Source organism: Acinonyx jubatus, chromosome D3 (assembly GCF_027475565.1).
Source record: "Acinonyx jubatus isolate Ajub_Pintada_27869175 chromosome D3, VMU_Ajub_asm_v1.0, whole genome shotgun sequence".
NCBI lineage: Eukaryota > Metazoa > Chordata > Mammalia > Carnivora > Felidae > Acinonyx > Acinonyx jubatus.
In genome coordinates this window covers 79,276,197-79,303,706 of record NC_069392.1, presented here as the reverse complement: position 1 = coordinate 79,303,706, position 27,510 = coordinate 79,276,197, and the positions used below count along the sequence as shown (strand labels likewise).

Genomic DNA, 27,510 nt, shown 5'->3' with positions numbered 1-27,510 from the left:
TTTTTCACAGCTGTATATATATTTTTTCCCTATTTCCTTAACCTTGAACCTGGGATGATCTCTTTAGAACCTATGTGTGTCAAGAAAAGGTGTGCGGGTTTCCACCAGCTCCACTGTTGTGCATCTGGTTGCTTCTCAAATCCTTTCACTCACCTGTAGCTAAAACATTGTTCAAAGCACCTGATGGGTAACATTATTTAGGAGGGAAACAGTCAATGAAAATGTGATAATTCCTAAATTAAATGTTAAGTCTACAGAATGAATGGGTAAAAGGTGTGTGCCGTATGTTGGGATAAATCTTATGTTTTAGCTAGCTAGCTAGCTAGCTAGCTATTTTGTTTTGGAGAGAGAGATGGCACAAGTTGGGGAGAGGGTCAGAGGGAGAGGAAGGGAGAATCTCAAGCAGGCTCCATGCTAAGTGTGGACATGGAGTTTGATCCCATGACCCTGGGATCATGACCTGAGCTGAAATCAAGAGCTGGACATTCAACCAACTGAGCTACACAGACACACCTTGTATTATATTTATTGAGTAAAAAAATAAAAGAATAAGACAATGGATTGGGGAAAACAAGAATACAACACAAGTAATGTGGATGAAGAATACATTTGACATTGGTATTCAACTATGGAACAAAGAAACCCACAGAGACAACCACACAGCTTCCTCACCCATCATCCCAATCATAAGGCTTCCGCCTAAGGTTAATGATACTGTAAAAAAAAAAAAAAAAAAAAAAGCCATACATCCAATGGAAGGAAGCATCAATCAGGGATGAAGCAACACATGTTCTGGCTTGCTCCAGCTCAAGGGGAAATATACATTAGATAATGTATGAAATCATAAGAAGGGCCCAGGTTGAAATAAAATAGAACATACAGAGCCTGTGAACTAGAGAGTGCTAGAGAGCCTGTTGGGTACTACACATTCATGGTTCTCTTCCCAGAACGTTTGTAGTCGGGGTAGATGAATCATTTGTTTTTGAATCTGCATGGCTTCATTTGTTTTACCTGTCAACATTGCTGGGTGGAGGAAATCTTGAACTAGAAATGGAGGAGCTCAGTCCCCAATTTGCAGGTTCTGGCTGGTTTTCTATCAATTATAGAGCACAGACTTGCATTTTCTCTCTGCCTCTGGCTGCCATATTAAAGGGTCAGTCTCACTGGTGCAAGAGTGAAGAGTCAAGAGCTCCTGATTTTAACATAATTCCCAGTTTCTTATAGGCTTCCATGTACTGTAGTTCACTGGACTGTCAGAAAGCTCTCGCCTCCCTGTATGATCTGACTCTCTGAGACTCTGAATGGAGGAGGTAAATGAAATATATGAACCCAACAACATTGCCAGCAGGGTTCTTTCTGTCTTTATCCCACCAAAACTACTCTGCTTGTGAAGACTAAACTGCCTTGGGGGGAAAGTGCCAATACCTGTCCTCACTTCCTATGAGTTGTACTGGGGGACTTTAATTCAGTCTTCAAATGGCTACAGAAAGGAAAAAACTGATAAGAAAGACAGGGGCTAGTGGCTCAGTCAGTTAAACATAGGACTCTTGATTCTGGTTGAGGTCATGATCTCATGGTCATGAGATGGGGCCCGGCATTGGACTCTGAGCTGACAGCGCAGAGCCTCCCTGAGATTCTCTCTCTCTCTCTCTCCCTCTCTCTGCCCCTCCCTCACTTTCACTCTCTCTTTCAAAAATAAATAAACATTAAAAAAAAAAAGAAAGAAAGAGGCTAGGAGACAGCAGCAAGGACAAAGGAGAGATGGATGTCTGGAATTTAAATTGGCACAGCTCTTATGTTTCTGAACCCCAGGGGAGGCAGTAGTGAGAGGGAACAAAGCAGACTGACACATGGATGGCATGATACAGGGAGCCCTTGACTAGGCTTTCCATCCAGCTCTTAACCTGTAGTCAGCAGAAATGTCTTCCAAATTTGATGATCCATTGGCTGTCACTCCCAGGTTTTGGAGCTGTTGTAAGCCTTCATCTTTTGTGTATGCCTTCATATGTAAGCATGGTGGAAAGGTGGGAAAGATTTCCTGGCACAAGATATATCTTTCCTACATAATTGAGATGAATTGTTAGTTCTGTAGATTGTGTATTTCTATATTTTTGGATGAAAAAAATTTTCAAGTTAGGTCTCTGTCACTAAAAAAGTCAGCTGGCACATAACATGTTGCACATATTTTAACTAATGACAAAGTGCTTTATTTACTAAGAAGAGACATTTTAATCAATCGAAGATTAATAAAGAATATATTTACTGATTTACAGAAAAGTTTAAGAATCTCACTCTTTCTCATTTTTGTAAATAGTTACATTTTACCTTTGTGATTAAAATTCTGAGAAACCCCAATACAAATGAGAAGATGTGTTTATCAAGGGAAAGAATAAAAACGTAAGCAATGCCAGACAGTGTCAAACCTTCATGGGGGCCATAGTTATCCAACTCAGTATCCAGCAGTGATACCATATCAGGCCCAGAGTCATCAAAACATCAACCCCAAAAGGAACCACAGAAGAGACTTTGTATCCGATTATCTGACATAAACTTGACCCAGGAGACATGCGTTCCGTGGAAAGGACTTGGAGGAGCCACCACACACTGTCTCACATAATCAATGAGGAATTTGTATACCACAGATAACCTTGGGCAATTAAAAGACTGCATGGAGAACATGGAACTAGTTGTTCACAGCACAAAGAAACCATTAATGTAGATGAGAAGTGGGGAGAGGGGGCCCGCATGACAGCAGGCGAAGTTAGCCTGCCTTCCCCTACAAAAACTGTTACAGCCACACTTATCCAACACAGTGGCAACTGGGAAGAGGGAGCCATAGGGCAGGGCAGGGAAACGGAGCTCTAATGACTGTTCAGGTCTTTGAGTTAGGTGTTGTTAGTAGTCATTCCAGAGCATTCTGCTAAGGACAAGAATAAGAATTCACACAGATGTATCAGGGGATTAAGGTCCCGGGTCCTGGACCCTTGAACACTCAGGCATCAGGCTTTCAATAGACTAGAGCCTGATACAAAGCCAAGGGCCTTCCTGACAAAGGTTTCCACATGCATCATTCCCAGACCCAGGCCTGCTCTCAGGTTGTAACCAGGCATGAGGTCTCCAGGAGGAAACAGGTCTATTTCCAGGTGGCCAGACTGCAGAGATAGGGGGATGGGGAGCCCAGCAGTCAGCAGTAAGGGCAGTGCTCCCCTCCCCCACCTTGCATGCTGAGTATTTAGGGTTAACTACAGAGGAGAATTCTCTGAGGAAGGGGGTGAAGAAGACACAGAAGACAGTGCTTCATGACAATGGCCTAGGAGACTCAATAAGGAAAGCCGGGACTAATTTTTAAATGCACTGAGGTTCTCCTGGGTCAACGTCAGATTCACAAAACAAACACCATCCTCCACAGAATGAGTGCTGGTCAGGGCAGGCTTATGTCCTGAGCTCCCACTTAAATCCACACCAGGCCCCACTTTCTGCCAGATGAGAAGCACCTCACAGGGCATCTTCCAGGCAGTAGAAGAAGATGGACAAGAAAGAGGCAGGGCATCTTGCCCAGCGACTGGCCATGGTTTTAATAGCCATAGAAATAGAGCTGAGCTTCCAAAACACATTCCACTTAAATATTTCTTCTTGCCACGCATGTTAAAGTGGTTTCTGAGTTTGTCATCTCCTAGAAGTGGTCTAATGATTTGGACTTTCAGAATTCCTTCATAACGAGGTAGGGAACTTAAAGTCAGTACCATCCCCATTATGTTGACCTGCCCGTGACAGAGGGTGAATTATATTCTTGAAAGCTTAGCATGGGGAAAGTTAGGGAGGGAGCAAGGGCCTTTGATACTAATGCACATAGTTAAAAGTCAGCTACAGGGTGAAAGAAGGATCAGGACACACACGAGCCAGTGGCTAGAGGAAGGGAGCATGGAGCTGTGATAGGATTCCATCAGCTTTGGATATTAGCAAGAACACAAATGCACACATTTCGCCAGGGGAAGACTATTCTGCCATTTTCTTCCAGGTCCCAGGCACTAGACAGCATGCTCCTTTCAAGGAGAGCAGACCCTGCCATAGAAGAGAATGGTTTGGGTTTTGTTGTGTCTGATGAAAAAGAGAAAAGGGTGATTGGCATTAAACGTCACCCAGGATGGTATGGACCTTTCCATGCTGGCAGCACCACTGGCAGCTACTGCCTGGGTGCCATTTTCATCCACCTCCAGAAAGGTTTTATGGACAACTTTTGACAGGTACAAATTGGGACTTGGAGAGATGCCAGTAAGATCAGCCTTCCTTTCCTCGAAGATATCCGTGATGCCCATGCCCTGTAGAATAGAATTCAGATCGTAGCTGTCTTCTAGGGTGAACTGTGGGAAGGAGACGGCTACTGGTTTTTCTGACATATTTTCCGAGCTGCTCCAGGCCATTATTTTTTCATGGGTGATGTTCCTTTCAAGCTACAAGAGGGAGAAGATAATGTTCAGGGTCAGATTATAAGCCTGAAAAGGATGCCCCAAATACTTTAAGGGCTTGAGTCTATTTCAACAGCCAGTAGCAATCTTCGAGTTTCTTTCCTAAGCCTCAAAATACTCCTGTTTCATTTAAATTCCTCCAAGCAAGTCTCTTTCCTCTTTAGAAGTCACAAGACAGTTTGAGTTCTTTGTCCTCTGGTGTCGAAGGCCCTTGCTCCCTCCCTAACCTTTCCCCACACTAAACTTTCTGTCCTCTGGTGTCTGACAGACTGGTGTCTGGGTGCCAAAGCCCAGCAAAGCTCAGTTGACCAAGTTGGGTGCCAAGCCTTGACATTGTGAAGTTCAAACCCCTCTTCTATAAAACGGAAATAATGCCGTTAGGCTCTTGCAAGGACTGAACAAGATAATGTATGTAAAGGAATTAACATAGTGCTGGCACACAATAAATTTTGAATAATGGCTATTATTGCAGTCACTCTCTAGGTATTTCTCTCTCACTTTCTCTCTCCCTCTGTCTCCTTCTCTCCCACATGGAACAATATGTAGCCAGGCTTCCCCACCTCACAAGCAATCTATTCTGGTATCAGTATCTCCTCTCTGTCAAGGCACATGCACCCAAAAACAGAGTTCAGCTAAAGGGTCGTTCCATGAGCCATAGCAAAATAGTCTGAGCAAGAGACCAGAAGTCAGGTAATTCATAGAAAAGGATTCATAGGTCCGGAGATTGTAGAAGACTATGAGATTGGAGAGGAAAGTCTTAGCCAACCTTTTTGGTATTTGTTCTTTTCTAAACACCAGAGGAAGACCTATCTCCACGAATTCAGATTCTTATATATTCTTTGGTATCTCTGAGAGCCAAGGTGCCATCCTTCCTCAGGACAGTAAATGGTAACTTGGGCCACTCTCCAAAGATCTACAATGAAATATTTCGTAGACACTTGAAAGTGAAGACTTACCTCTTCCAGGCCCTTCAAGTTATCTTCAGAGAAAGCCGGCAGCAGGACAAACATGCTGAGCGCCCCCTTGGTATACCTTATTTCAAGGATCTGTGCCTTCAGCTCCTCTATGAAGCCAATCCTAAATAGGCCCTTTTGATTCATCATCCTCACAGTCTTCTTTTCATTCTGTAGTGGACAAGATGGCAAGTCACAGGACTGCCAGAGTAGCTCACAGACTCACATGGCCCCATCACCCCTGAAAACAGGGCTCCATTACGATGAGAAGGGTCTTCACCAGAGGCTCTGAGCCACACCAGTGATCCAACCTAAACAGTCTTCTGCCCACTGATCAGTCAGCCCTTCCTTTACCAACACTTTTTTCCCCTTGGTTTTAATAGGCTTTTCAGCTGCCAAGCCCACCTGTTGGTAAACTGTCTATCCAGGCATCTACCTACAGTCCAGCCAGTGGAAACAAGCCCCACCAGCTTTCTACCTTCCCTGCCTGCACCACCCAGTCTCTTGGCCTCATCTTGCCCTTTCTGGCCTGCGTGACCCACCCAGTTGGAGCCTTGGTTAAATGATAACCATCTAAATGCTAAGTAACAACACTTGTTCCATAGGCTTCCATCAGACAGAAAGGCACCATCCCAAACACCTTGTGGACATATGGGGTCATCAGTCTACAGATGAGGCTGTACAGTGCCTGCTAACAGGTGACAGGCTGGAGTCTGATCCTTCCCTTTACTCCATTCTACAGTCTGGTAGCTTGGAACGTGGGTTTTTGAGACAAATACTCACAGATGTGAATGCTAATGCATGAATTTAGCTAAGTAACCTAACCCTTGCATTCTTCCCCCTCCCCCATTTCTCCTAGAATGAGAAAAATAATAACACCCACTTTCATAATGTCGTTTTTGGGAAACAAATGAAGTAGTGAGTGGAAAATGCTCAGCGCAGTGCTTGGCACCAAGATGTTCAACAACTTCAGGTACTGATTTTTGCTAATAACAAAATATTCTTATTTTATTGTATGCTGCAACCCACAGACCTGAAGTTTTCAAGTTGAGAGTACATACTGAAGTCATAATTTCTTAGTGGCAATTATGAGCAGAATATATAGAAAACTGTGTGTTCTAATATCATACCTCATTTAGAGAGAAAGGTGCATCCACTGTGTTTTCACAGTCAAAATATTTTTCCCATTTGGCCTTGAAGTAGACAGCATTCACCAGAACCAGCACAGTTGTGCTGTTAATAGTATCCTTGCTGAAGAGTTCCTTGATTTTACCTTAAAAAAAAAAAAGGTTCCAGAGAATATCCAGCATATGAATCGTGTCAGAAGGATTCACACAGACAGATTATTCTTAATGCCACTTAACATCCCCAAGGATAGAGCATGTCTGATTCAAGAACGAACCCAAGAAAACTACACCATTCATCGTCCCAGAGGGGGCAGAGGTGAGGGTGGGAGTTATAGGGAAGGAACTGTCACTCAACCCAAGGAGGGACCCATTCTAAAGCACTGAGTCTGCTTCGATTCACTGAATCATTGTGGTTGGAACTTGCCATCAGCTATCCTATGCCATGATTTACTTTTCAAAGTAGACCCCGCCACCTGATTATATTATAACCTCCTGGAGAAACAGAACTATTGTGGAAACTTCCTGTCTTAAGCACTCATCACAGCAGAGTGTATATGTTTAAATGTAAACAAAAATGCATGTAAATGTGCTAGACCAGGACATTAAACCTATTTGATAGGGACTTTTGAGTGTGCTGTTTCATTCCATCCCACGTCAACCACGAGAAGTGGGTATTGTTATCCCTTCTTATAGAGGAATAAACCACAGCCAGCAAGAGGTGAGGCTACACAGCCAAAAATCAGCAAGGTCAGCTGAGATCAGTCCTGGGGCCTTCTGGCTCTAGGCTCCTTCCACAGTAGCACAGCCCTGAGGCAGACTGGAACATCCCAGGCTGTCAAGCAATCATCCATTTTCAGTGCCCATCCCATTCCACCTCCAAGTACCAAACCATCAGTTATTTGAATGCATGCTGAGTCCTTAAAGATGAGTAGAGCTTTTTACTGCAAGACTTCCACTTAAACCCCATAATAATAGATTACGTTGACATCACCTACACTTACAATATTCCAGAAGAGTTGGCTAACCAGGAAAAAGTAGATAGTCATGCCTTAATATGAACTTTTTTAGTGAACACACTTTCCTCTTGGCAACTGAGTGGAACCTTGAAGGAATGGGAATTTTTGTGGCATGCGGACCAAGTGAGGGGAAATAATTTTGGAATTTGGGTGCTTCTCCCAAGAAAAGACTGGACAGGGGATTTTCACATTAAAAAATTATTCTGGGGGCACCTGGGTGGCTCAGTCAGTTAAGCATCTGGCTCTTGATTTTGGCTCAAGTCATGATCTCACGGTTGGTTGGGTTTGGGCTTAGTGCTGACAGTGCAAAGTCTGCTTGGGATTCTCTCTCTCTCTCTCTCTCTCTCTCTCTCTCTCTCTCTCTCTCTTTCAAAATAAATAAACTTTAAAAACTTATTCCAGGGGCTCCTGGGTGGCTCAGTCGGTTAAGTGTTTGTCTTCAGCTCAAGTCATGATCTCATGGTTTGTGAGTTCCAGCCCCACCTTGGGCTTGTGCTGACAGCTCAGAGCCTGGAGCCTGCTTCTGATTGTGTGTCTCCCTCTCTCTCTGCCCTTCCCTCGCTCTCACTCTGTCTCTCTCTCTCTCTCAAAAATAAATAAACATTTAAAAAAAATTTTTTTAAACTTACTCCATTTTACACTGAATCCATAGTTTCACTATTCATCACTAGCTCTAAACCCCCTTCACCCAGAAAACACCTATGTACTTAGTGAAGCATTGATAAAAATTGAGATTTTATCATTTCCATTTCCCTCTGAATAACTAGATTCTCTTCACAATCTTTCTACTAAACTTTTTTTTTAAATGGAAACAGTTAACATCCTGCTGGCATGTGCTTGCCTGAAAAGATTTTACCTTTTATGATGGAGCAAAGAAGCATCAGTAAGTAACATAGCATCTAAGCATTTGACTCTTTGCACCTGTAAAACAGGCTTTGAACATGGTCCATGTTTGTGAGCATCTGGCCTTGACAGACTAGCCATCTGAGAAACCAGGCTGACTTTTCTCCTTTTAAATGGAAAGGAATACCAGCCATAATGTGTTTGGTCTTTCTTACCTTGGCACTGAGATTCAACCCAAAAGTTAATCTGTTGTCTGGACTTTTCGGTGTCTTTCCGGAAATCAACACTTTCAATGGTTGTGTGGTAAAATTGAATCACGCCATCTAAGTATTCCTGTTAAATTGAAATAAAGGGAAATAGTGCAATGAAATCAGATAACTGTGCTAACAGTTAGGAGTGAGGCAGTCAGGAGAAGCCTAACGAGAGAGATGTGCCCAGTCATTTAAACAGGATGTGTGTCGTCTCTAGCTATCCCCACTCTTAATTAGCCAGTGGCATTTCACTCATTGTGGTGACAATTTAGGATACAGAGTGCTTGTTCATGAAGCAGTCCACAGTTACAAGGGCACAAGCCTTTCCTACCAGATACCCTTTACCTTGGACATCCCATTTGTGGAGATGTTGCAACATGAGTATCAAGTAACTTGAGAGACTTAGCTATATAACATTCCTCTATTTTTAAGAATTAAAACCTTACTTACTAGTTAGAGTTTCTGGGATGATAAAAGCCTTTTGGAAATCAGGTGATGTTTACACAACATTGTAAATGTAATCAAGGTTACCAGACTGTATACTTAAAAATGGTTAAGGAACGCCTGAATGTCTCAGTCGGTTAAGCATCCGATTCTTGATTTTGGCTCAGGTCATGATCTCATGGTTGGTGAATTTGAACCCCGCATGGGGCTCTGTGCTGACAGTGCAGAGCATGCTTGAGATTCTTTCTCTCTCTCTCTCTCTCTCTGCCTCTTCCTGCTCTCTCTCTCTCTCAAAATAAATATTTTTTAAGAATGGTTAAAATAGCAATTTTTATGTTATATTTTACCACAATTTTTTAAAAGTTATAAGGTAATATACCAAAACCACTGGTGTGTACATTTTTAATAGGTGGATTATATGATATGTGAATTGATACCTCAATACAGCTAGTTTAAAAGAAAAATCAGTATATAAAATCTCATTTCCATTGTAAGAAAACATACTTATTTTGGCTAAAGTGTGCTCAGCCTGCCCCCTTAAGAGGCCAGCCTAGCCAACTGTATCACACATTTGCCTGTGGTCACACCCCTCAAGTTTATTACTAAGTCTGTGGCTCCTTCCAGTGGTGACAGAGGAAATTGAAGCCAGGGCTCAGAGGCGTGTTGCTCTACATACACACTGCTTAGCCAGGGAGACAAGCCAAGCAACTTTTTGGCTCCAAATGCAGTCTCCTTCTGCTACACCATTTTGCTGATAGGTGCATACAATTTTATTGAGGGGTGTCCTGATCGTGGTATGAAAGGTGATTTTAGAGAAGTGTTGGTGGGGGTTGGGGAGGGGCCGGAAGAGGACCTACCAAGTGTATCTACTAGGCATCTTCACGGGGAAAGACAGTCACAAGAAGGAAGGCCATTACCAAAAAGCTCCAAAAGCTATTAGTTACATGACCCTCTTTCCGCCCACCAGCACTGGCCTCATAAACTGCTCAAGTTGAAAACTGGGAGGAGGGCAATGGAAGGTGTGGGAGAGAAAGAGGTGGGCCCCAGACAGCCCACCAGTCCACGGCGCATCCTCCTGACAGAGAGGACTGTGTTCCAGATGGCAGATGAGTAATCCAGCTACTCACTGATTTTTTTAATTAGTATGCTATATGATAGTTTTAATCACCAGCCATACCAAACTCACCGGACAGATGGGGAATTCCTGCTCTCCGTAAAGCCTGTTGGCAATGCTTAGGGTGTAATCAACTCTGATCCTGTCTAACTTGGAGAGAAGCTGCCCGAAGTAGCAACTGAGCAGTCCACTCTCGTCATTGGAAGACTCAGCCTAACAAAAGAAGAAAAAAATGTGGTTTCGTCAGGGGGATGAAATGCCACTAAGGCACGTCGTCATTTCACTTTGTTACCATGTGGGGGAGCAATCTGAGAGGAAGAGAAGCCAGGAAGTGGTCCCAAGAGATGATCATGGCTCCCACTTGGTATCAAGGTCATCCAGGAACAATACATCTGGGGACTCAGCAGTGCACACTACACTTGAGATCAGTGCACATTACTTTTCTTTACATTCAAAAAGATACAAGAAAGAGACCATCTTCTCTCCACCCTCTTCTTAAACTTTCTAAGGTATGAGGATGGATAACCTGGAGAATATCTTTCCCACTCCTGCTGTGAGACAACCAGTAAAAGCTTTGCATGTCAGGAGATTTCAGCATGAAACACAAGAGGCAAAAGTGGAGAAAGAGGGTAAGACTCCCACAGCGGATCCACGCCCCTTACCACCCTTCATCTTCAACCATGCTCCATCCTGGGGACCTGTGGCCTGTACAACTAGGTGCATAATGGGGTTCTGATCTAATCGTCTTTCTCATGAGCAGAAGATACCAGATCCTACTCTTGAGAAAACTGGCTGATAGCCAACAACATCTGAGATACATAATCAGAAAGGAACTGGAGGTCATATGGGGTTATTGCTATTGTTGCTGACGATGATGGCCACAACGTAATGTTTGGGAATAAGAAACCATTGCCAAATATAGCACAGCCAGAATGAGTGGTTCAGAAGAAGAGGGGAAGGGGTCTGTGGTGGCTCACCTGCAAAGTCAGAGACCCCCTTGTTTCCTTCTGCCCCTCCAGAGAGCCATCAGCGAGTTCTTCTGGGTTTTTCCTTTTCAGACAGGGATCAGGTTCCTTTGTTTCACTCTGGGAAAACTCATTGAAGTGTAGCACCTGCATGATGGCGATTACTGGGTCTTTCAGACAGTACGAACAGCAGGAAGTCTCAATAGCTTCAGCAACATTTTTACAGTGTCACAGGGACGATGATTACATGGTCAAACAACAATAGTTTAAAGAATAGTGGATGTTTTACTTGGCTGTGGAATGGAAGGAAAGGAAACTGCGTGCTATCTCCTGGGTCTGCATTTATGAATGAAAGTAACCAGGGGCACCCAGGTGGCTCAGTCGGTTAAGTATCCAACTCTCAATTTTGGCTCAGGTCATGATCTCACAGTTCATGAGTTTGAGCCCCATGTCAGGTTCTGAGCTGAGAGCACAGAGCCCTCTTGGGAGTCTCTCTCTGCCCTCCCACCCCCTCCCCACCAATCGTGCTCTCTGTCTCTCTGTCTCTCTGTCAAAATAAACAAAAATTTCAAAAAAAAAAAAAAAAAAGAGGGGTGCCTGGGTGATTCAGCTGGTTAAGTGTCCAACTCTTGATTTCAGCTCAGGTCATGATCTCAAGGTTCATGGGTTTGAGCCCTACATCGGGCTCTGCTCTGGCAGTGTGGAGCCTGCTTGGAATTCTCTCTCTCTCTCTCTCTCTCTCCTTCTCTCTCTGCCCCTCCCCTGATCTCTCTCTCAAAATAAATAAATAAATAAACTTTTAAAAGATTTAAAAATTTTTTTAAAAAAGAATGAATGTAACCAAACTAAACGAATTTGGAGGTATCCATGAGACCACACGTGGCTATTGAGCCAGTCAGACTGTTAATGTAAAATACACATTGGATTTTTGAAGACTTAGCATAAAAAAAAAAAAGTAAAAGATCTCATTTAAAGTTTTAATTCATTACATGTTGATAAGATATTTTGGATGCATCAGGTTAAATAAAATCAAATACATTATTAAAATTAGTTGCACCTATTTCTTTTTACTTTCTTAGTATGGCTATTAAAACTTTTTAAATTATATATGGGATTTGAATTATATTTTTGTTAGCACTGATCTAGACCTTCCAACCAATCAAGCAAGTGAGGACAGCAAAAGACAAGTTACCCAGAGCAGGGCAGAAAGGCAGGAGACAAATGCATGCCTTGCCCTTCCCAGGACACTTTTGCTGAGCAGGGTGAAACCCAAGGGCCTGGAGAAAGAACATCTGAAACTGAACGTGGAGGGTGCCAACCACACTCTAAAGCTAAGTTTTGCTGATGGCATAATATTCCAAATCAAAGTAAACGCAGAAAGCAGGATGAGCTCAGACACATTCTACCTTAATCCAAGAATTCAGCTCCTCCGTATGGGCCTGGGTTCCCATATAACCTCTGTGTTGGATGCTAGATCCAGGGAAGTTATAAGACCCACCTCAGGAGCTTATAGTTTATCTGGGGAGTTGTTCTTGTCACTTTCATTCATTCACTCTACAAATTTATATTGGATGGCTACTGTAAGCCAAGTACTGTTCTAGGATAAAGATCTTCGCCATCTGGGAGATCATATTCTAGAGGGGGAAGCATATGAAAAGTAATACACATAGTGATGATTACTGTATGCAGTATGTTAGAAGATGAGAAGTGCCAAGTAGGGGGAAAGTAGCTAAGGTAAGAGGGAATTTTACAGGGTTGGGGGCCAGTCTGCAGCATTAGACTGCTGGTCTAGTCAAGCAAGGTAGGCCTAGTTGAGAAGGTAAACTCTGATCAAAGACTTGAAGGAGAAAGCAAATTATAGATCAGTTATCTGGGGTGGGGGAGTGGGGGGAGGAGAGCCAGCAGGCAAAGGGAACGGAGCAGAAGCCCTAAGACATGAATAGGCACGGCTTACGCAAGGACTCTGAATGACAGTGCGGCTGGAGGAGTGGGGAGGGACAGGATGAGAGAGGAGTCACCTGGTTGTCTGGATTCAGGTACCAGACCTTCATGGGCCACTGTAAGGACTCCAGCTTCCATCATTAGTGAAATCAGAAGTCCGGGTTTTGAGCACATGAGAAACAGGATCTGATTGAGATTTTCAAAGGATCTTTCTGGCAGCTGGGTTGAGAACAGACCATCAGCAGAAACAAGGAAGCCCATGAGGAAGTTGTATCCATAAGGGATGGTGGTGGTCAGCCCTCAGGGAGACAGTGGGGAGTGCCTGCGTTCTGGTTGTGTATAGAGAGGAAAGCCTGTTGGAATTTGATGACAAGTGAGAGAGAAAAGAGGAGTCAAGGAGGATGCCATGATCTTTAGCCACCAGATATGTAACTGGGGCTTACTAAATATTTATTTATGGAAAGAAAGAAAACGCGTACATACATTAAAAAATATTGCTAGCAGTGGGGCACTTGGGTGGCTCGTCCCACTCTTGATCTCCGGTTACGATCTCATGGTTTGTGAGTTCGAGCCCCACATTGGGCTCTACGCTGATGGCACAGAGCGTGCTTGGGATTCTGTCTCTCCCTCTCTCTCTATCCCTTCCCGGTTTGTGGTGTCTCTCTCTCTCTCTCTTCCTCTAAATTTAAAAAAATATATATTGCTAGCAGTATCGGTATGGATAACTATGGAGAGAAAGTGGGACAGACATGCAGACAGACAGAAACGGAGAAGATGAATAAGAACGGCTATCAGACTGTGGAGGCTGGAGAAGTGTCATACCGGAGGCAGAGGTTTAATTGAGCCTTGAAGAGAACGCAAGGCAGGGTGCAAATGAAAGCTCTGGGGCAGACCAGGCTCCCCACTCAAGCCCCAGGCTCGGGAACAGCTTGGCTTGCCAAGGAGGAACTAGGGTATGACCCTGGGAGTGGACCTAGAGATACGGGATCCTCACCTGGTCTATCTGCTGTGCGCTGTCACTTCTGGCTCCCAAGCGGACCATGCCAAGGGCAGCCGAGAGGCTCAGAGGACAGAAGAAGAAGTTTTTATGGTGATCATCTTTGCTTATCTCCTGGAAAAGATCAAAGCCAAATTTGGTGTTTGCTGCAACCAGAGAATCCATCCTGAAATTGACGATAGTCTAAAACCAAAGACAAAACAAAACAGAGAAAGAGAACATGATGATTAGAGGAAAACAAATAAACAGTTCTCATTTTAAATACACGTGATACAGTAATATACAATGATTCAATATGTTATTAAAAGCCAGAAAACTAAGGTCACCGTCATCCTGGTACATAGATATTGATGTCCATACTGCTATTGATACAGAAAGAAGTCTGTTTTCATTTAGGGGTGCGAATTAGTTTCCTAGAGCTACCATAACAAACTATCACAAACCAGGTGGCTTAAGCAACAGGAATTTATCCTGTCTTCATTCTGGAGACCAGAGGTCCAAAATCAAGGTGTTGGGAGCATCACTTCATTCTGGAGGCTGTCAGGAAAAAGGTTTCCTGCCTCTCTCCCAACTTCTAGTGGTTGCCAGCAACCCTCAGCGTTCCTTGGTTTATAGAGGTATCACTTATCTCCGCCTCCAACTTCATACAGTGTTCTTCCCTGTGTCTTCTGTGTGAGTCTAAATGTCCCCTTTCTTGTAAGGACACCAGTCATTGGATGAGGGCCCACACTAACCCAATATGACCTCATCTTAACTTGATTACATTTGCAAAGACCCTGTTTCCCAAGAAGAGTACATTCACAGGTACCAGTGATAAGGACTTAAACCAATCTTTGGGGGACACAATTCTACCCACTTTGTGGTAGAACTTCCTTTATTCAGGTAAGACAAATTTACAGGCAACTGTGTCCTCAAAGTCAAGTTTGCAATCAAGAAAACTTCATTCCACCTCCTTCTCCACAGGCTATTCCCGGTTCTGCTTCAGTCTTCTGCCTGTGCTCTCCCCTCAGCATGCTAGGATTGAGGAATGCCCAGCAAATGGTCATGGGCCATGTCCTTGGTCACCTCACATCCTTCTGACTCACTCCACATGCAGCCTGTAGGACTTGAGGTGCTCCTGTCAGTCATTGATATTGTTCAAGAGATCATTGATCTTGAAAGATGTTGGGAGTTTAGAAATTCTACGCTGAACCACAGGTGATATAGAACCAACATAAGGAAGTGACTCCTTGAGGATAGATTCCTTGCCCCCCACAATAATCTATTCTAGAAGTATCAAGAAAATCTTACATAGGAGCGTCTGGGTGGCTCAGTCGGTTAAGCATCCAACTCCTGATTTCGGATCATACCATGATCTCACAGTTCATGAGACCAAGCCCTACATTGGGCTCTACACTGACAGTGCAGAACCTGCTTGGGATTCTCTCTCTCCCTCTCTCTCTGCCCCTATCTACTCTGCTCATGCTCTCTCTCCCAAAATAAATTTTTAAAAATCATTGGGAAAAAAAAAAAGAAAATCTTACATAGATCTCACTTTGGACCATTCCTCTCCAATGAAATGTCTTTTCTTTTGTCATTTTGTCTATGGATATTGTGTATTTCCCAGACGGAAATGTGAACCCTCTTGTTTGTGTTTTTTTATCATCAGACATGTGGCACAGAGTAAACATTAAGAAATCGTTACTGCATTGACCAGTGTACATTGGTTCTAGAATCATCCCAGTTTGATATGGGCCTTTTTAGTCTATAAACCTAATTCAAAAAGATAACATGAGATACCTTTTTTAGAATGTGCTAGATAAGGGCGCGTGGGTGGCTTAGTTGGTTAAGTGCCCGACTTCAGCTCAGGTCATGATCTCACAGTTTGTAGGTTTAAGCCCCATGTCGGGCTCTGTGCTGACAGCTCAGAGCCTGGAACCTGCTTCAGATTCTGTCTCCCTCTCTCTCTGCCCCTCCCCGACTCATGCTCTGTCTCTGTCTCTCAAAAATAAGTAAGATCAATAAAATAAAATAGATAAAATAAAATAAAATATGCCAGACATATGTTTTACATATATTAGCTTTAACCCCACAACTCTCCAGGCTAGATATTGGCAGTCCCTTTATACCAGATGAGTAAAGAATTGAAGAATCGAATCACACACATTGGCCTAATCTACGTACTGTTTCTGCTGTAGCTTCTATTTCTGCTAAGTTGCCCTCAGTATAGGGTAGGCTGACCAAACACACGCCCACTATACGTTGGTGTTTTTCCCCCTTGTTCAGCTTACAGTCCGTTTTTATCCTTACGGTTTTTTTCCTGCCAAATTTGCACATGACTTGTATTTCTCATTCTGTACTGATAAAACTGGGTTCAGTTATGTGTTTTCCAAGAAACCTATGTCCTGAGCATGCCTGGAAATTCAATAATGCCTCACACCTCAGAAATCTACACATCCAACATATTCACTCTACAACAGTGGCTGGCATTACCCATTTAGGAACAAATTTACTAAGAAAGTGGAGAAATCAGATAAAGTCAAGGTGGTCTGGTTTGAGGGGATTGCACAGGCTTTCATTAAATCATAAAATTTTGGATAAAAAGTAGTCTGATGTTTTTTAAAGCCTCGTTCGTATAACCAAGGTGGATATTTAACTAAAACATTTGGCATCAAAGGAAAAAGCAGTGGATATTCTGGCTCTTTGTTCACTGCTATTAAAGAAGCCTAGAGACACAACACTAAAGGAAAAGAAGAGATTTGGATTAAAAACTGCATTATCCCAATCTGGCTCTTTAAAAAATGTTCCAGCCATTTGCTCAACTTTACCCTGTTTCTTTGTGTGGATGTGCCTCTGGCATCAGAGGGGTGGGGTGTTCCTTTCTGGCACGAGATGCATGGAACTGAACAACTGGAGTCTTAACCTGCCGTGGAAAGGACGTGATTGCTCATGCAGGCCAACTCCCTTCTTCTTGAGACGAAAAAACCCGAGGCCCGAAGCGGTGAAGTGATTTGCACCCAGTCACGAAGTTGTCCCGGAGAAAGGCAAGGCTATGACCTCTCCACGCCCAGGCCTGCTCTCTCCTGGAATATGCGGTGTTTTGTACCCATTTCTAATTCTGCTGCTACCCTTATTCACGCTGGGAGCTGCAGTGCACCCTCAAACTCTCTCTGCCATTGGTGCATAAAGAACGAGGAGCCCATGCTAAATTTTGTCTCAGGAGTTTCCCAACCTGGCTCCAAATACTATCATGTTCTCCCCCAGCAACAAGTCCCTTTTCTGAGCCTTATCTGCTTCTACCCCGTGGACTGGTTCTGAGTTTCCATGAGAGTCTATGGAGCTTTAATTCTGCCCCGCCTTCCAAGGGAGAAGTGAGAATGGTAGTAACAGAAAACCAGCCTGAAAGTCGCAGTATATGTTAGATGACTATAGGTGAGCATTTATTATAGGAAAATCTTGCCTGGGGTTATAGAAAACTCTAAAATATAGAAACATAACTTTATTGCTGGAGGGGTTATCGGTGAGAGGATGGGCTAAATGCGTAAGGGGCATTAAGGAAGACACTTGTTGGGATGAGCACTGAGTGTTATACATAGAGATGAATCAGTGGAATCTACTTCTGAAATCATCATTGCACTATATGCTAACTCATCGGGATGTAAATAAATAAATAATAACAACTTTATTAAAATGGCATCTGGTAATTACCTTTGGAGTGCTGTTGTCGTTTTGCTTGTTTTTAAATCAGAAACTGGCCAAATTTGACAGTGACCTAATTGCTCTTTAAACATTTATCAAGTTCTCCCATTGGGGGGCAGTGATGACACATCAAAGGATGAAATGAATGAGACCCAATCTCTGCCTCTGAGAAATCCACCCTCTGATAGAGCACGTACTACGTTAGAAGCAGCTCCAGTGGGGATATAAGAGCATAAATAGGAGAATACGGTATTAATTCACAAAATGAATTGGAAAAAGCGAAAGAGTATTATGTAGGAAAAAAATTGTAAACAGCCCTCATCAAGACTTATTTGAATATTATCCTAATAATATTCAAACAGCCAATTTAAACATATAATACTGTTAACATTTTTAAGTCCACTTAACACTGTTTTTATTCACTAGAGATAAGCTTTGGTGGGCAGTAAAAGTCATGTCATGTTGTCACAACAAAAGATAAAGTAAAATAAAAAGAACTCTAAGGTCAGTTTTCTTGTCCTTACCAAAAACCCCTTTACATCAGTACTAATCTGAAAACAGTAGGACTAAACCAGTCTCCAAATCCACTGGATTTACAAGTGGCACCAACTTACCAATAAATGGACAGTAGAGATCTAATCATCATCATACTAAAATGTAACCATAACAGATATCTTCCAGAGATGCAAAATCATTTTCAGATTTAAAAAACTGTGTGCACAAATATATTCATAAAAACACTTCTGTCACAGCCCAAACTCAGAAGCAAACCAAATGTCCATCATCAGTAAGATAAACAGCTTGTGGGTTACAAGTCCTACAACGGAATACGCACACCCATGGGTCTGAGTGAACTCTAGTCACCCCATAGTAACATGGATCTCACAATACAATGTTGAGTGAAAGAAGCTGTACAGGAAGGGTCCATAATAATACGGTTATATATGACTTTTCTATATATTGATGTATGTATATATATTTATACATAAATTATATATATTTTTAAAGTTTAATTTTACTTAAAAAAATTTTTTAATGTTTATTTTTAAAGGAGACAGAGACAGAGCATGAGCTCTGAGAGGGAGACAGAGAATCTGAAGCAGGCTCCAGGCTCTGAGCTGTCAGCACAGAGTCCGACTTGGGACTCGAACTCACGAACTGTGAGATCATGGCCTGAGCTGAAGTCGGACGCTTAACCGACTGAGCCACCCGGGCGCCCCTCTAAAGTGTAATTATTTTAAAATGTACTACAGATGTATTACTAAGCATGGCAGCAAATTTTCAGACACTGCAACTTTATTTGTGTTTAACACAAGAACCAGGATGCTATTGAAAATTGAAGACTAACTTCTGACAATGAAATGTAGTCTCCAGATGCAATTAGGATGTTCCCTAAGCATTAACAGGAGGTTCTTTACCTCCGCTCTGGAAAACATCTACCACACAAAGAAGTTAGTTCAGCTAAGTCTAAGCCCAAAGGCTGATTGCTGATGTAAGCTGCTTCTTAATACTCCAAAACTTGAAAAACTTGTACATAATTTACTTCAGTCATCATTATTTCCAAACAGAGCTGAAATAATCTTTAAAATAATAAGGTCCTTGAAAAATCTATTCAGCTCAAGGAATTAATACTATCCCACCTATGATGACTTTATAATAATAGCTACCATTTAATTCGCCTACAATATGCATGGCATTTCACAAACGTCTCTAATTCTCAACAACCCTGTAAGTTAGAAATTATCTTCATTTTAAATCCAATCATTAAGTGACACAGCTGGTCTACAAATCTGGCCGTTCAGTCCAACATCAAAGCCACCGTCTTTCTTCCTACACCACGCGCTGCCGTTGGAGCAGATAATCCTGTGCTCCGCAGGACCATGGCTCGACTAACCCACCACATAGTTTCATGACAGGAAGATGTTCTTCTAATAAATAAGAAAATAATAATGTAAAATAAGGATAATAAAATAATTAAACACGTATTATTGGTTTCATTGGTGTCTCTGACCAGCGGCCACCACTGGGCATCCATCAGCACTGCTCTGACCAACCTCTCTGCCAAGGAACATCTTGAGCTCCAGTGCGTCCTTCCAAGACTCCTCTAATCTGCTGAGAGATCGCTTCTCTACACTGAACAATTACTTAAAAATCCCCCACACGTTGCATTAAAATCCATGCAATTGTGTCATAGAAATAGATGGGAACTTCGTGATTGCAAACAACTTTATCCCAAATTAAACCTGACTTAGGTCATTTCGTACTTACTGTCCCCAGTATCACCTCCTACCATATCACTATAACTTTAAAGGCAGGAGCTAATTGGCAATTTTTATTCAGGAGAAAAAGGAAAAACTAACTTTGATATCAATAAGAATATCACCATATTTTTGCCGACAGTTCTTTCCAAATAAGTGATTCATTATTTAACCTCTAATGAAGCAAAAGCACTTGGGTTCTCAAATTCAAAGTTATCGTGCAGAGGGAAGAAAATCCGGCATCATTAATGACATTCTGCAGTCTCAACAATAAATTTGAATTTTTCTCTCACACTATTGACAAATCAATTGTCTTTATTTTCCTCGTGCTTTCTAATCTTGCAATTATAGCAGAGGTATAAAGGTATTAAACACACGACATTCATATTTCTGGTTCCCTTACCATGCTGTGAGGTGAATTATTTTTTTATGTTTCTGTCTTTGCTTCCAAAGCATAATTCTCTTCCAGGCAGGTTCTGTGTTTTATATTCATCTTTGTTTTTTTTTTTTTCCAATGTTTTTTTTTTTTTTGGTTCGTTTTTTTTTTTTATTTTTGGGACAGAGAGAGACAGAGCATGAACGGGGAAGGGGCAGAGAGAGAGGGAGACACAGAATTGGAACCCGGCTCCAGGCTCCGAGCCATCAGCCCAGAGCCTGACGCGGGGCTCGAACCCACGGACCGCGAGATCGTGACCTGGCTGAAGTCGGACGCTTAACCGACTGCGCCACCCAGGCGCCCCTTATATTCATTTTTGTACCCCATCAGTAAAGAATATAAATCGTGGCACAATAAGAGCACTTAATAAGCTTTTATGGATTTATTTGCTAACATCTGCCCCTTTTTCATTGCAAATAATTCGAATGTTTGAAATAGTAGATGATAATTCTGTATTTCATATTCACTCTGCATACATTCTGCAGGCACCTATAATCAATAAGGATGTTACATAGCAGAATCAACTTTTGATTAACTTTCTACTGTTTTAGGAATAGTTCACTTGTGAAAATTGGTTTCCTTTACAGTGAAAATATAAAAGTTTAGACAAGATAGGTTTTCCAACACCCCCAAAAAAATCTTGGGGGAAATTGTTGTTTACTATATAGTAGGGAGAAAAAATTATATCCCCAGAATGTTTCATGTCTTGTGATATTCATAATGTCCACAAAACTATTAATAACCCAAGAATGAAATTCCAACTTTACACAGGTAGATGGTCTACTGCTAGAATAAATACTCAGATCTGGTTACAGCTAACTAAATGACAAACAATATGGAAAAACAAAGAAATAGTTGTGAAAGATGCAATCAAAAGCATTTCCAGGGGCGTCTGGAAATGGTGGCTCAGTCAGTTAAGCATCTGACTTCGGCTCAGGTCATGATCTCACGGTCCGTGGGTTCGAGCTCCACATCGGGCTGTGTGCTGACAGTTCAGAGCCTGGAGCCTGCTTCGGATTCTGTGTCTCCTCTCTCTGCCCCTCCCCTGCTCACGCTCTGTCTCTCTCTCTCTCTCTCAAAAATAAACATTTTTTAAAAAAAAAAGCATTTCCAATTTATGGTGCAAAAGAGAAATGCAAGCTCATATTATTTAAAATATAGACAATCTGATAATCTATTCCTGGTGAAGGTAGTAGTTTTAGAAAAGCTACTGAGGATGAGACCAGTGCTAAAGTTGAATGGGCTAATAGATATGAGCTGCCAGTCCAAAAATCTGCTTAAAATTCAGATATTTAATAGTGACAAATAAAAAAATCCTACTTGTGATGTTTAAAAATAGATATTCTAAATATTGCATCATTTTATATTACAGAAATAACGAAAAGATAAAATACAATCTGCCAAGTATGTAAAGATTTTAAAACTATCCAAACATCCACATTTTAAGAAAATCAAGCAGGTACATCAGACAGCTGACCAGGTGCAGGGGGACCGAAGAAGATGAACCGAAGAACAGATGTTGCTAATACCTCCTAGCAAGTATTGCCACATTTACAAGAAATTCAACACATCATAAAACCAACTGCTCTTTTTTAAAAGACATTGACTTAATAATAAAAATGGCACATCCTTTGGCTTCAGCCAAATCTCTTTTGGCTTTCTGTAATTTGAAATAATTTTCTAGTGCAATATGCATTGTTAAAAACGATATTAGGCAATGCTCGCAGTTACCTTCTTGCCTTCAGAGTTGCTGCTAACAGCTGGCTGGGTAAGTTTCAATCCACACCCCGTCGGGAATGGAAATATATGAACTTTGCCCCTCCCACGAGGGCACTTTTCCAAGAGCCATTTGGGAATCCAGGGTAAAATTGTCATTGATTGATTAAAGAGAACAAAAAAGAGAAGTGTGTGGTATATGTATTTTCAAACAAATTTAAACCTTCTATGCTTTCCACTAAAATATTTAACTTACTATGCTTATTTTTTTAATGTGTATTGATTTATTTTGAGAAAGAGAGAGAGAGGGAGAGAGAGCAGGGAAGGGGCAAAGAGTGAGAGAGAGACAGAATCCTAAGCGGGCTCCACGCTGTCAGCACAGAGCCTGACGTGAGACGCAGGGCTTGACTCAGGGCTTGAACCCACGAACCATGAGATCATGACCCCAGCTGAAACCAAGAGTAAGACACTTAACTGACTGAGCCATTCAGGCTCCCCTTAACTTACTGTGTTTGTATTTTCTATGCTTTTTCCAGTTGGGTCTCTTTTGAGATGCCTCATTTGACCTACACCTTTCAACCCAAATTCCTATACTAGAGGTAGAAGAAGAGAACTATTATACTTCATATAACCATTATCTTGGACATTCTCTTATACTCCCATTTCTATATTTTTCTAACCTTTTTTTGACTGCAAAATGTATGTTAAGCTATTCTCAATGTTCTTTTTTTTTTTCCTGCAGCAGCCATGGGGTGGAAATGGGGGTTACTATTTAATTTATCAACTAGAATAGCTGAATACCAATCAGAGGATGGAAATTATCAAGATCTACTGGTAGACCAGGTAGGGGTGCTTTCCAGAATAAAACTACTTTGCTAGGAAGCTAAGAACTGATCAACTGTGTGCCAGTATCTCCAGAAAGTCCGTCCAATTTCATCTCCACATCCTGTGATCTGCTCATCTCTTTATCTTATTTATTTCCTCAAGGAATTTTAGAGCTCCAGACACTCTCTTCCTTTCCCTTCCTCCCTCCCTTTCTTCTTCCTCCCTTCCTTCCTTCTTCCCTCTTTTTTGTCCATCCTTCCTTACCTTCTTTTTTCCTTCCCTCTTCCCTTCCTTTGCCCCCTTCTTTCCTTTTTCTCTTTTTTTCTTATCAGCCTTCTAATAAAGTTTTCATGGGGCAAATATATTCCAGCACTAAAAAAACCAAAGTTCCAAACTGAGTCAGATAGCTTCTGATGTTGCTTTTAGTTCTAACATTCTGCAGTCCTGATTGGTTTGTGGCTATAAACATGGGGGTCGGTGAATCGGGAACAAAGGTTGTAACTAGGGAAGAGTTAGGAAGAGTGAAAACTGTGGAACTGACAAGATTTAGGGACAGAACGAGGACTCCTCTCTGGCCTGGTTCCCTTTTTGACAGCTTCGTCTTCCTTTCCTAACATCTTGACAGACAATAATATTTTGGAGCTCCAGCCCCACAAATATGATTATATGAGACAGAGAAATTCAAAAGAAAACTTTTTTAAAGTAGGGATATTGCCATTATGGAGAACATAAACTGCTTATAGATAACGTACGTACATCTATATGGAGAATATAAGCTGCTTATGCAGCTAGTGGTAGTGTATAAATGCAGTAAGTACAAGCCAGTTTTACAAGGCAAGATAGTGACCAATGGAAATCTGTAACTGATCATCGAGAGGGCCTCTCAATTATCAATAGTGAATGTAGAAAGCAAACATGTGGTTAATTCTCTTCCCTTCCTTTTTTCATTTGAAAAAAATGCTTGTGGGCTTTTTCTCTAAACTTTTCCAAAAATTCTAAAAACCATCATTTTTCAGTTGAATTTTGTCATTGATTATGACTTACAAGAGGCTGGAAAATTTTAACGTGTAATCAATTAATACTCCATTCCAGCTGATGAGTTCTTCACACGGCTGCTGTCCAGCATCATCTTTCAAAAAAGATACTATTTACATTAAATCCAGGGTGTGGATTTCTGGTTGTCACATTTGTTGTCGTTGGCGCTGATATTCGCATCGCTTTGGGCTTCTGGGTGCCTGAGCAGATTCAAAGCTTCTTTGAATATCTTTCATCTAGGATGGCATCTGTTTATCCTCTCAAATAATCACCTGTTTATCTTCCGATACAATGCAACAAAGGTCTGACTACAGATGACTGTACCCTACAAGCCTAAAAATTTGGTGTGGTGTGATTGTTCAATCAGTAATGATGAAATCTGCCACTAAATGTAGCTAAATATTCAGGTACAGTAATAAATTGCTCAGGAGCATGTGAGAATCCGTTGAGCACCTACAATGTGCTAAGCATCGTGTGCGATTTTGCATACGTAATAATCTCATGTTAGTGAAAAAAGTCAGTCTCTCTAATGTCAGTGACTTAAAGTGTCAGCAAATTACACTAGAGTTTGAAGGAATGTTGGAGGTCGCTAACCTGACACTGCAAGGCAAGCTGGCAAGGCTTTCTGTGTCAACAGGCTGTGAGAACACAGTTTCATCAAGGGCAGAGTCGGACGGCTCCTCCTAGGTATGTTACAACGCATCATGAGTTATGAACCAATCTTTTAACTCGTTACTAACTAGTCATTTTCTGCCCAGATTAAAAATTCAGGAATGCCAGAACGATTCACCGAAGTCTTTGCCAGCTGGTGATGCAACACAATATGATTAAAATTCTCCGGTGCCATAAAGGCAGTCTTTTTGAAAGATTGTCAAGAGTCTCTTTTCCTTCTAATTTTACATCACATCACCGAGGAAACAAAATGTGTCTGGAGAAAATATCAGCATAGAGGCCTTTGAATCTAATGAAAAATGGATCTTTTACATAAACTGCTGACCTCACATGCATCGTTTTATCCTCCAAACTTAAAAGCCTGGGTAACAGCATATAAAATCAAATACACACACACACACACACACACACACACACACACACACACACACACACATACACACACCACTAAAACAACAAAAAGCAACAATAATAAAGATGAAAACACACCAAGCTTGTTTTAGCACTTGCAGTTACTCTTAAGATATCAATCACTCTTTCCAGAAAAGCCCTCAGTTCTCCTAGATCCCAAGCCGAGGGCTCCAGGCTTGGCATCAGTACCACTCCCTGCCCCAATGGGACAGAGACACAGGGACCGCAGAGGGTCAAAGCTACGAGATGGCGAAGAATACAACACGGAACCAGCAGCACATTTGCGATCGGAGGGTGCAGATCTCGCTCTGAACCTTACTAGCCTGACATCTGGAGCAAATACCTCTTGAACTTCAATTTTCTCACCTATTCAAAGAATAGGAATAACAATACAGCCTTCCTTGCCCTAATATGTTACACAATATGTTAGTATTACTAGTATAATTACATAGAATTAGTACTGCATAAATGTTTTTTTACTTCTTAACAAAATCCATATGACATCTATCTATTTCTTCCGTAATCGTAAACCAGGGTTTCAACATCCTGATCAAGGTTCACAGACTACAGGCTTTGGGTTAAATCCAGCCCACTGTCTCTTTTTAATAAGTAAATTTTTATAAACACACAGCCGTGCCCATTCATTTACTACTGTCTGTGGCTGCTTTCCAGCTATAATGGCAGAGCTGAAGAGTTGTAAAGAGACCATATGGCCTGCAAAATCAAAAATATTTATTATCTGGTCTTTACTAAGAAGTTTGCCAGTCCTTGCTTTAAATGATAAAGCACCATAATTTTTAACACCTATGAAATTTTTATAGCCTTAGATATATAACTTCTTTTTACATAGAACAAATGTTATAATATACTGATAAGAAATACAGTTTCTTAAATTGAAAATATGCATGGGGGGGGGGGGGTGCCTGGCTGGCTCAGTTGGTTAAATGTCTGACTTCGGCTCAGAACTCACATTCATGAGTTCGAGCCCCGTGTCAGGCTCTGTGCTGACAGCTCAGGACCTGGAGGCCGCTTTGGATTCTGTATCTCCCCCTCTCTCTGCCCGTCCCCCAACCTCTCTCTCTCTCTTTCTCTCTCTCTCTCTCTCTCAAAAATAAATAAGCATTTTTTTTCAGTATGTATTTGGTTTTGACCTCAACCCCAGACAAAACTCTAGATCCCTTGAATACTGCAGTAAAAGAATAGCCCAGACATCCACTCAGTAAATAACTATTTCTGAGTGCCTACTATGTGTCAGGCACTGGCTGTCCGGTGAGCAAGAACGTGATTGCCCCTGCACTCATGACCACTAGTGCAGGAGGAACTTACATCCTGGACTGTCTTACCTGCATCTAGATGTCATAAACATTTACAGGGGACCTACTATGTCACAGGCCCTTCCGCATCCATTACCTCAGTTCTTCCAATAAGTCAAGGAGGAAGACATTGTTTTCCTAATAGACAAATGAGGAAAGCTAGGACTCAGACACATTAAGTTGCTCGCAGTCGTGAAAGTAGAAAGTAGCAGGAGGATGTGATGATAAAGTAACACCTCCCTTTCCCCCCAATGCCAGGAATAAAGATCTTCAAACATCTAGTTTCAGCGCTGCGACCACTGGCCTCAGAGACACCTGCACCACCAACTGCTTGCCCGCCTCCCCAGGACATACCTGGAAGCCGGTGAGAACTGTCCCCAGTGAAGGTTTGTGCTCTGATGAAGTCAATTCAGTTATCACACAGAGGAGGGAGCAGCCGAGGCTTACCGCCTATGAAAACTGGTAAGGACAGGTGTTGAGCAAGTAATTCTATGCGCTTTTTAATTATGACCATGAATCACAATGGTTAGCCTATAAGACAGAGTGGGGGGAAAGACACACGTTTATGGTCATTAACTCAATGAATTTTAAATTAAAGTAATTACCTCTAAGTCTGTTATCGCTCTTTTAGAATAGAACATTCCACTGGCACAGCCTCTCTTTGTAAGTCGTCTCACAGCCTGCTATTTTCAGGAAACCAGAGGTTACAGAGGAAGTCTTTAGAAAGCGCTGCTAGAAAGGCTTGGATTTCTCTCTCCATTCCTTATTCTCCCCAAACAACTTAGATAACCTTTCAGCACTCTGAAACTCCATGAGTTCATAGTTTGTAAATGGAACACACAAAACCCAAAGGGAATGCTTTTCACAGTTTGTCCCAACCCATTCCCAGCAAATGGATTGAGGGCGACAGAACTCTACTGTCTGAGCTAAGTATGAAGAGAAGTAATGTGTCGCTGACAGAGGAGAATCGGGTATTGAAAGCTATGTTTTCTGTGTGTCTGTTACCTACCCTGTCACGTTACAATCCAGAGCTATCTCGGACGACTCAC

The 27,510-nt window shown here is 41.9% G+C and overlaps 1 protein-coding gene and 1 long non-coding RNA gene across 3 annotated transcripts in view; one reads left to right on the top strand and one right to left on the bottom strand.

The window, feature by feature from the left end:
- LOC128312371 (uncharacterized) overlaps window positions 1-27,510 on the top strand; it is a 55,970-nt gene extending 28,460 nt beyond the window's left edge. The window contains exon 3 of the long non-coding RNA XR_008291585.1: window positions 26,720-27,510. This is a non-coding gene — a long non-coding RNA (uncharacterized LOC128312371). The remainder of the gene's footprint in view (window positions 1-26,719) is intronic.
- On the bottom strand, window positions 511-26,944 carry SERPINB12 (serpin family B member 12). Of its 2 annotated transcripts, none has more exons than XM_015083523.3 (8): window positions 26,816-26,944; window positions 14,115-14,300; window positions 11,192-11,326; window positions 10,287-10,427; window positions 8,621-8,738; window positions 6,550-6,692; window positions 5,423-5,590; window positions 511-4,451 (listed from the first exon to the last, which is right to left on the bottom strand). In XM_015083523.3, the coding sequence occupies exons 2-8, from the start codon at window positions 14,280-14,282 to the stop codon at window positions 4,047-4,049; spliced, it is 1,278 nt and encodes a 425-aa protein (XP_014939009.1). In that variant the 5' UTR covers window positions 14,283-14,300; window positions 26,816-26,944; the 3' UTR covers window positions 511-4,046. The 2 variants fall into 2 exon arrangements, with proteins under 2 accessions (XP_014939009.1, XP_026924934.1); XM_027069133.2 differs by lacking the exon at window positions 26,816-26,944 and adding an exon at window positions 21,953-22,086.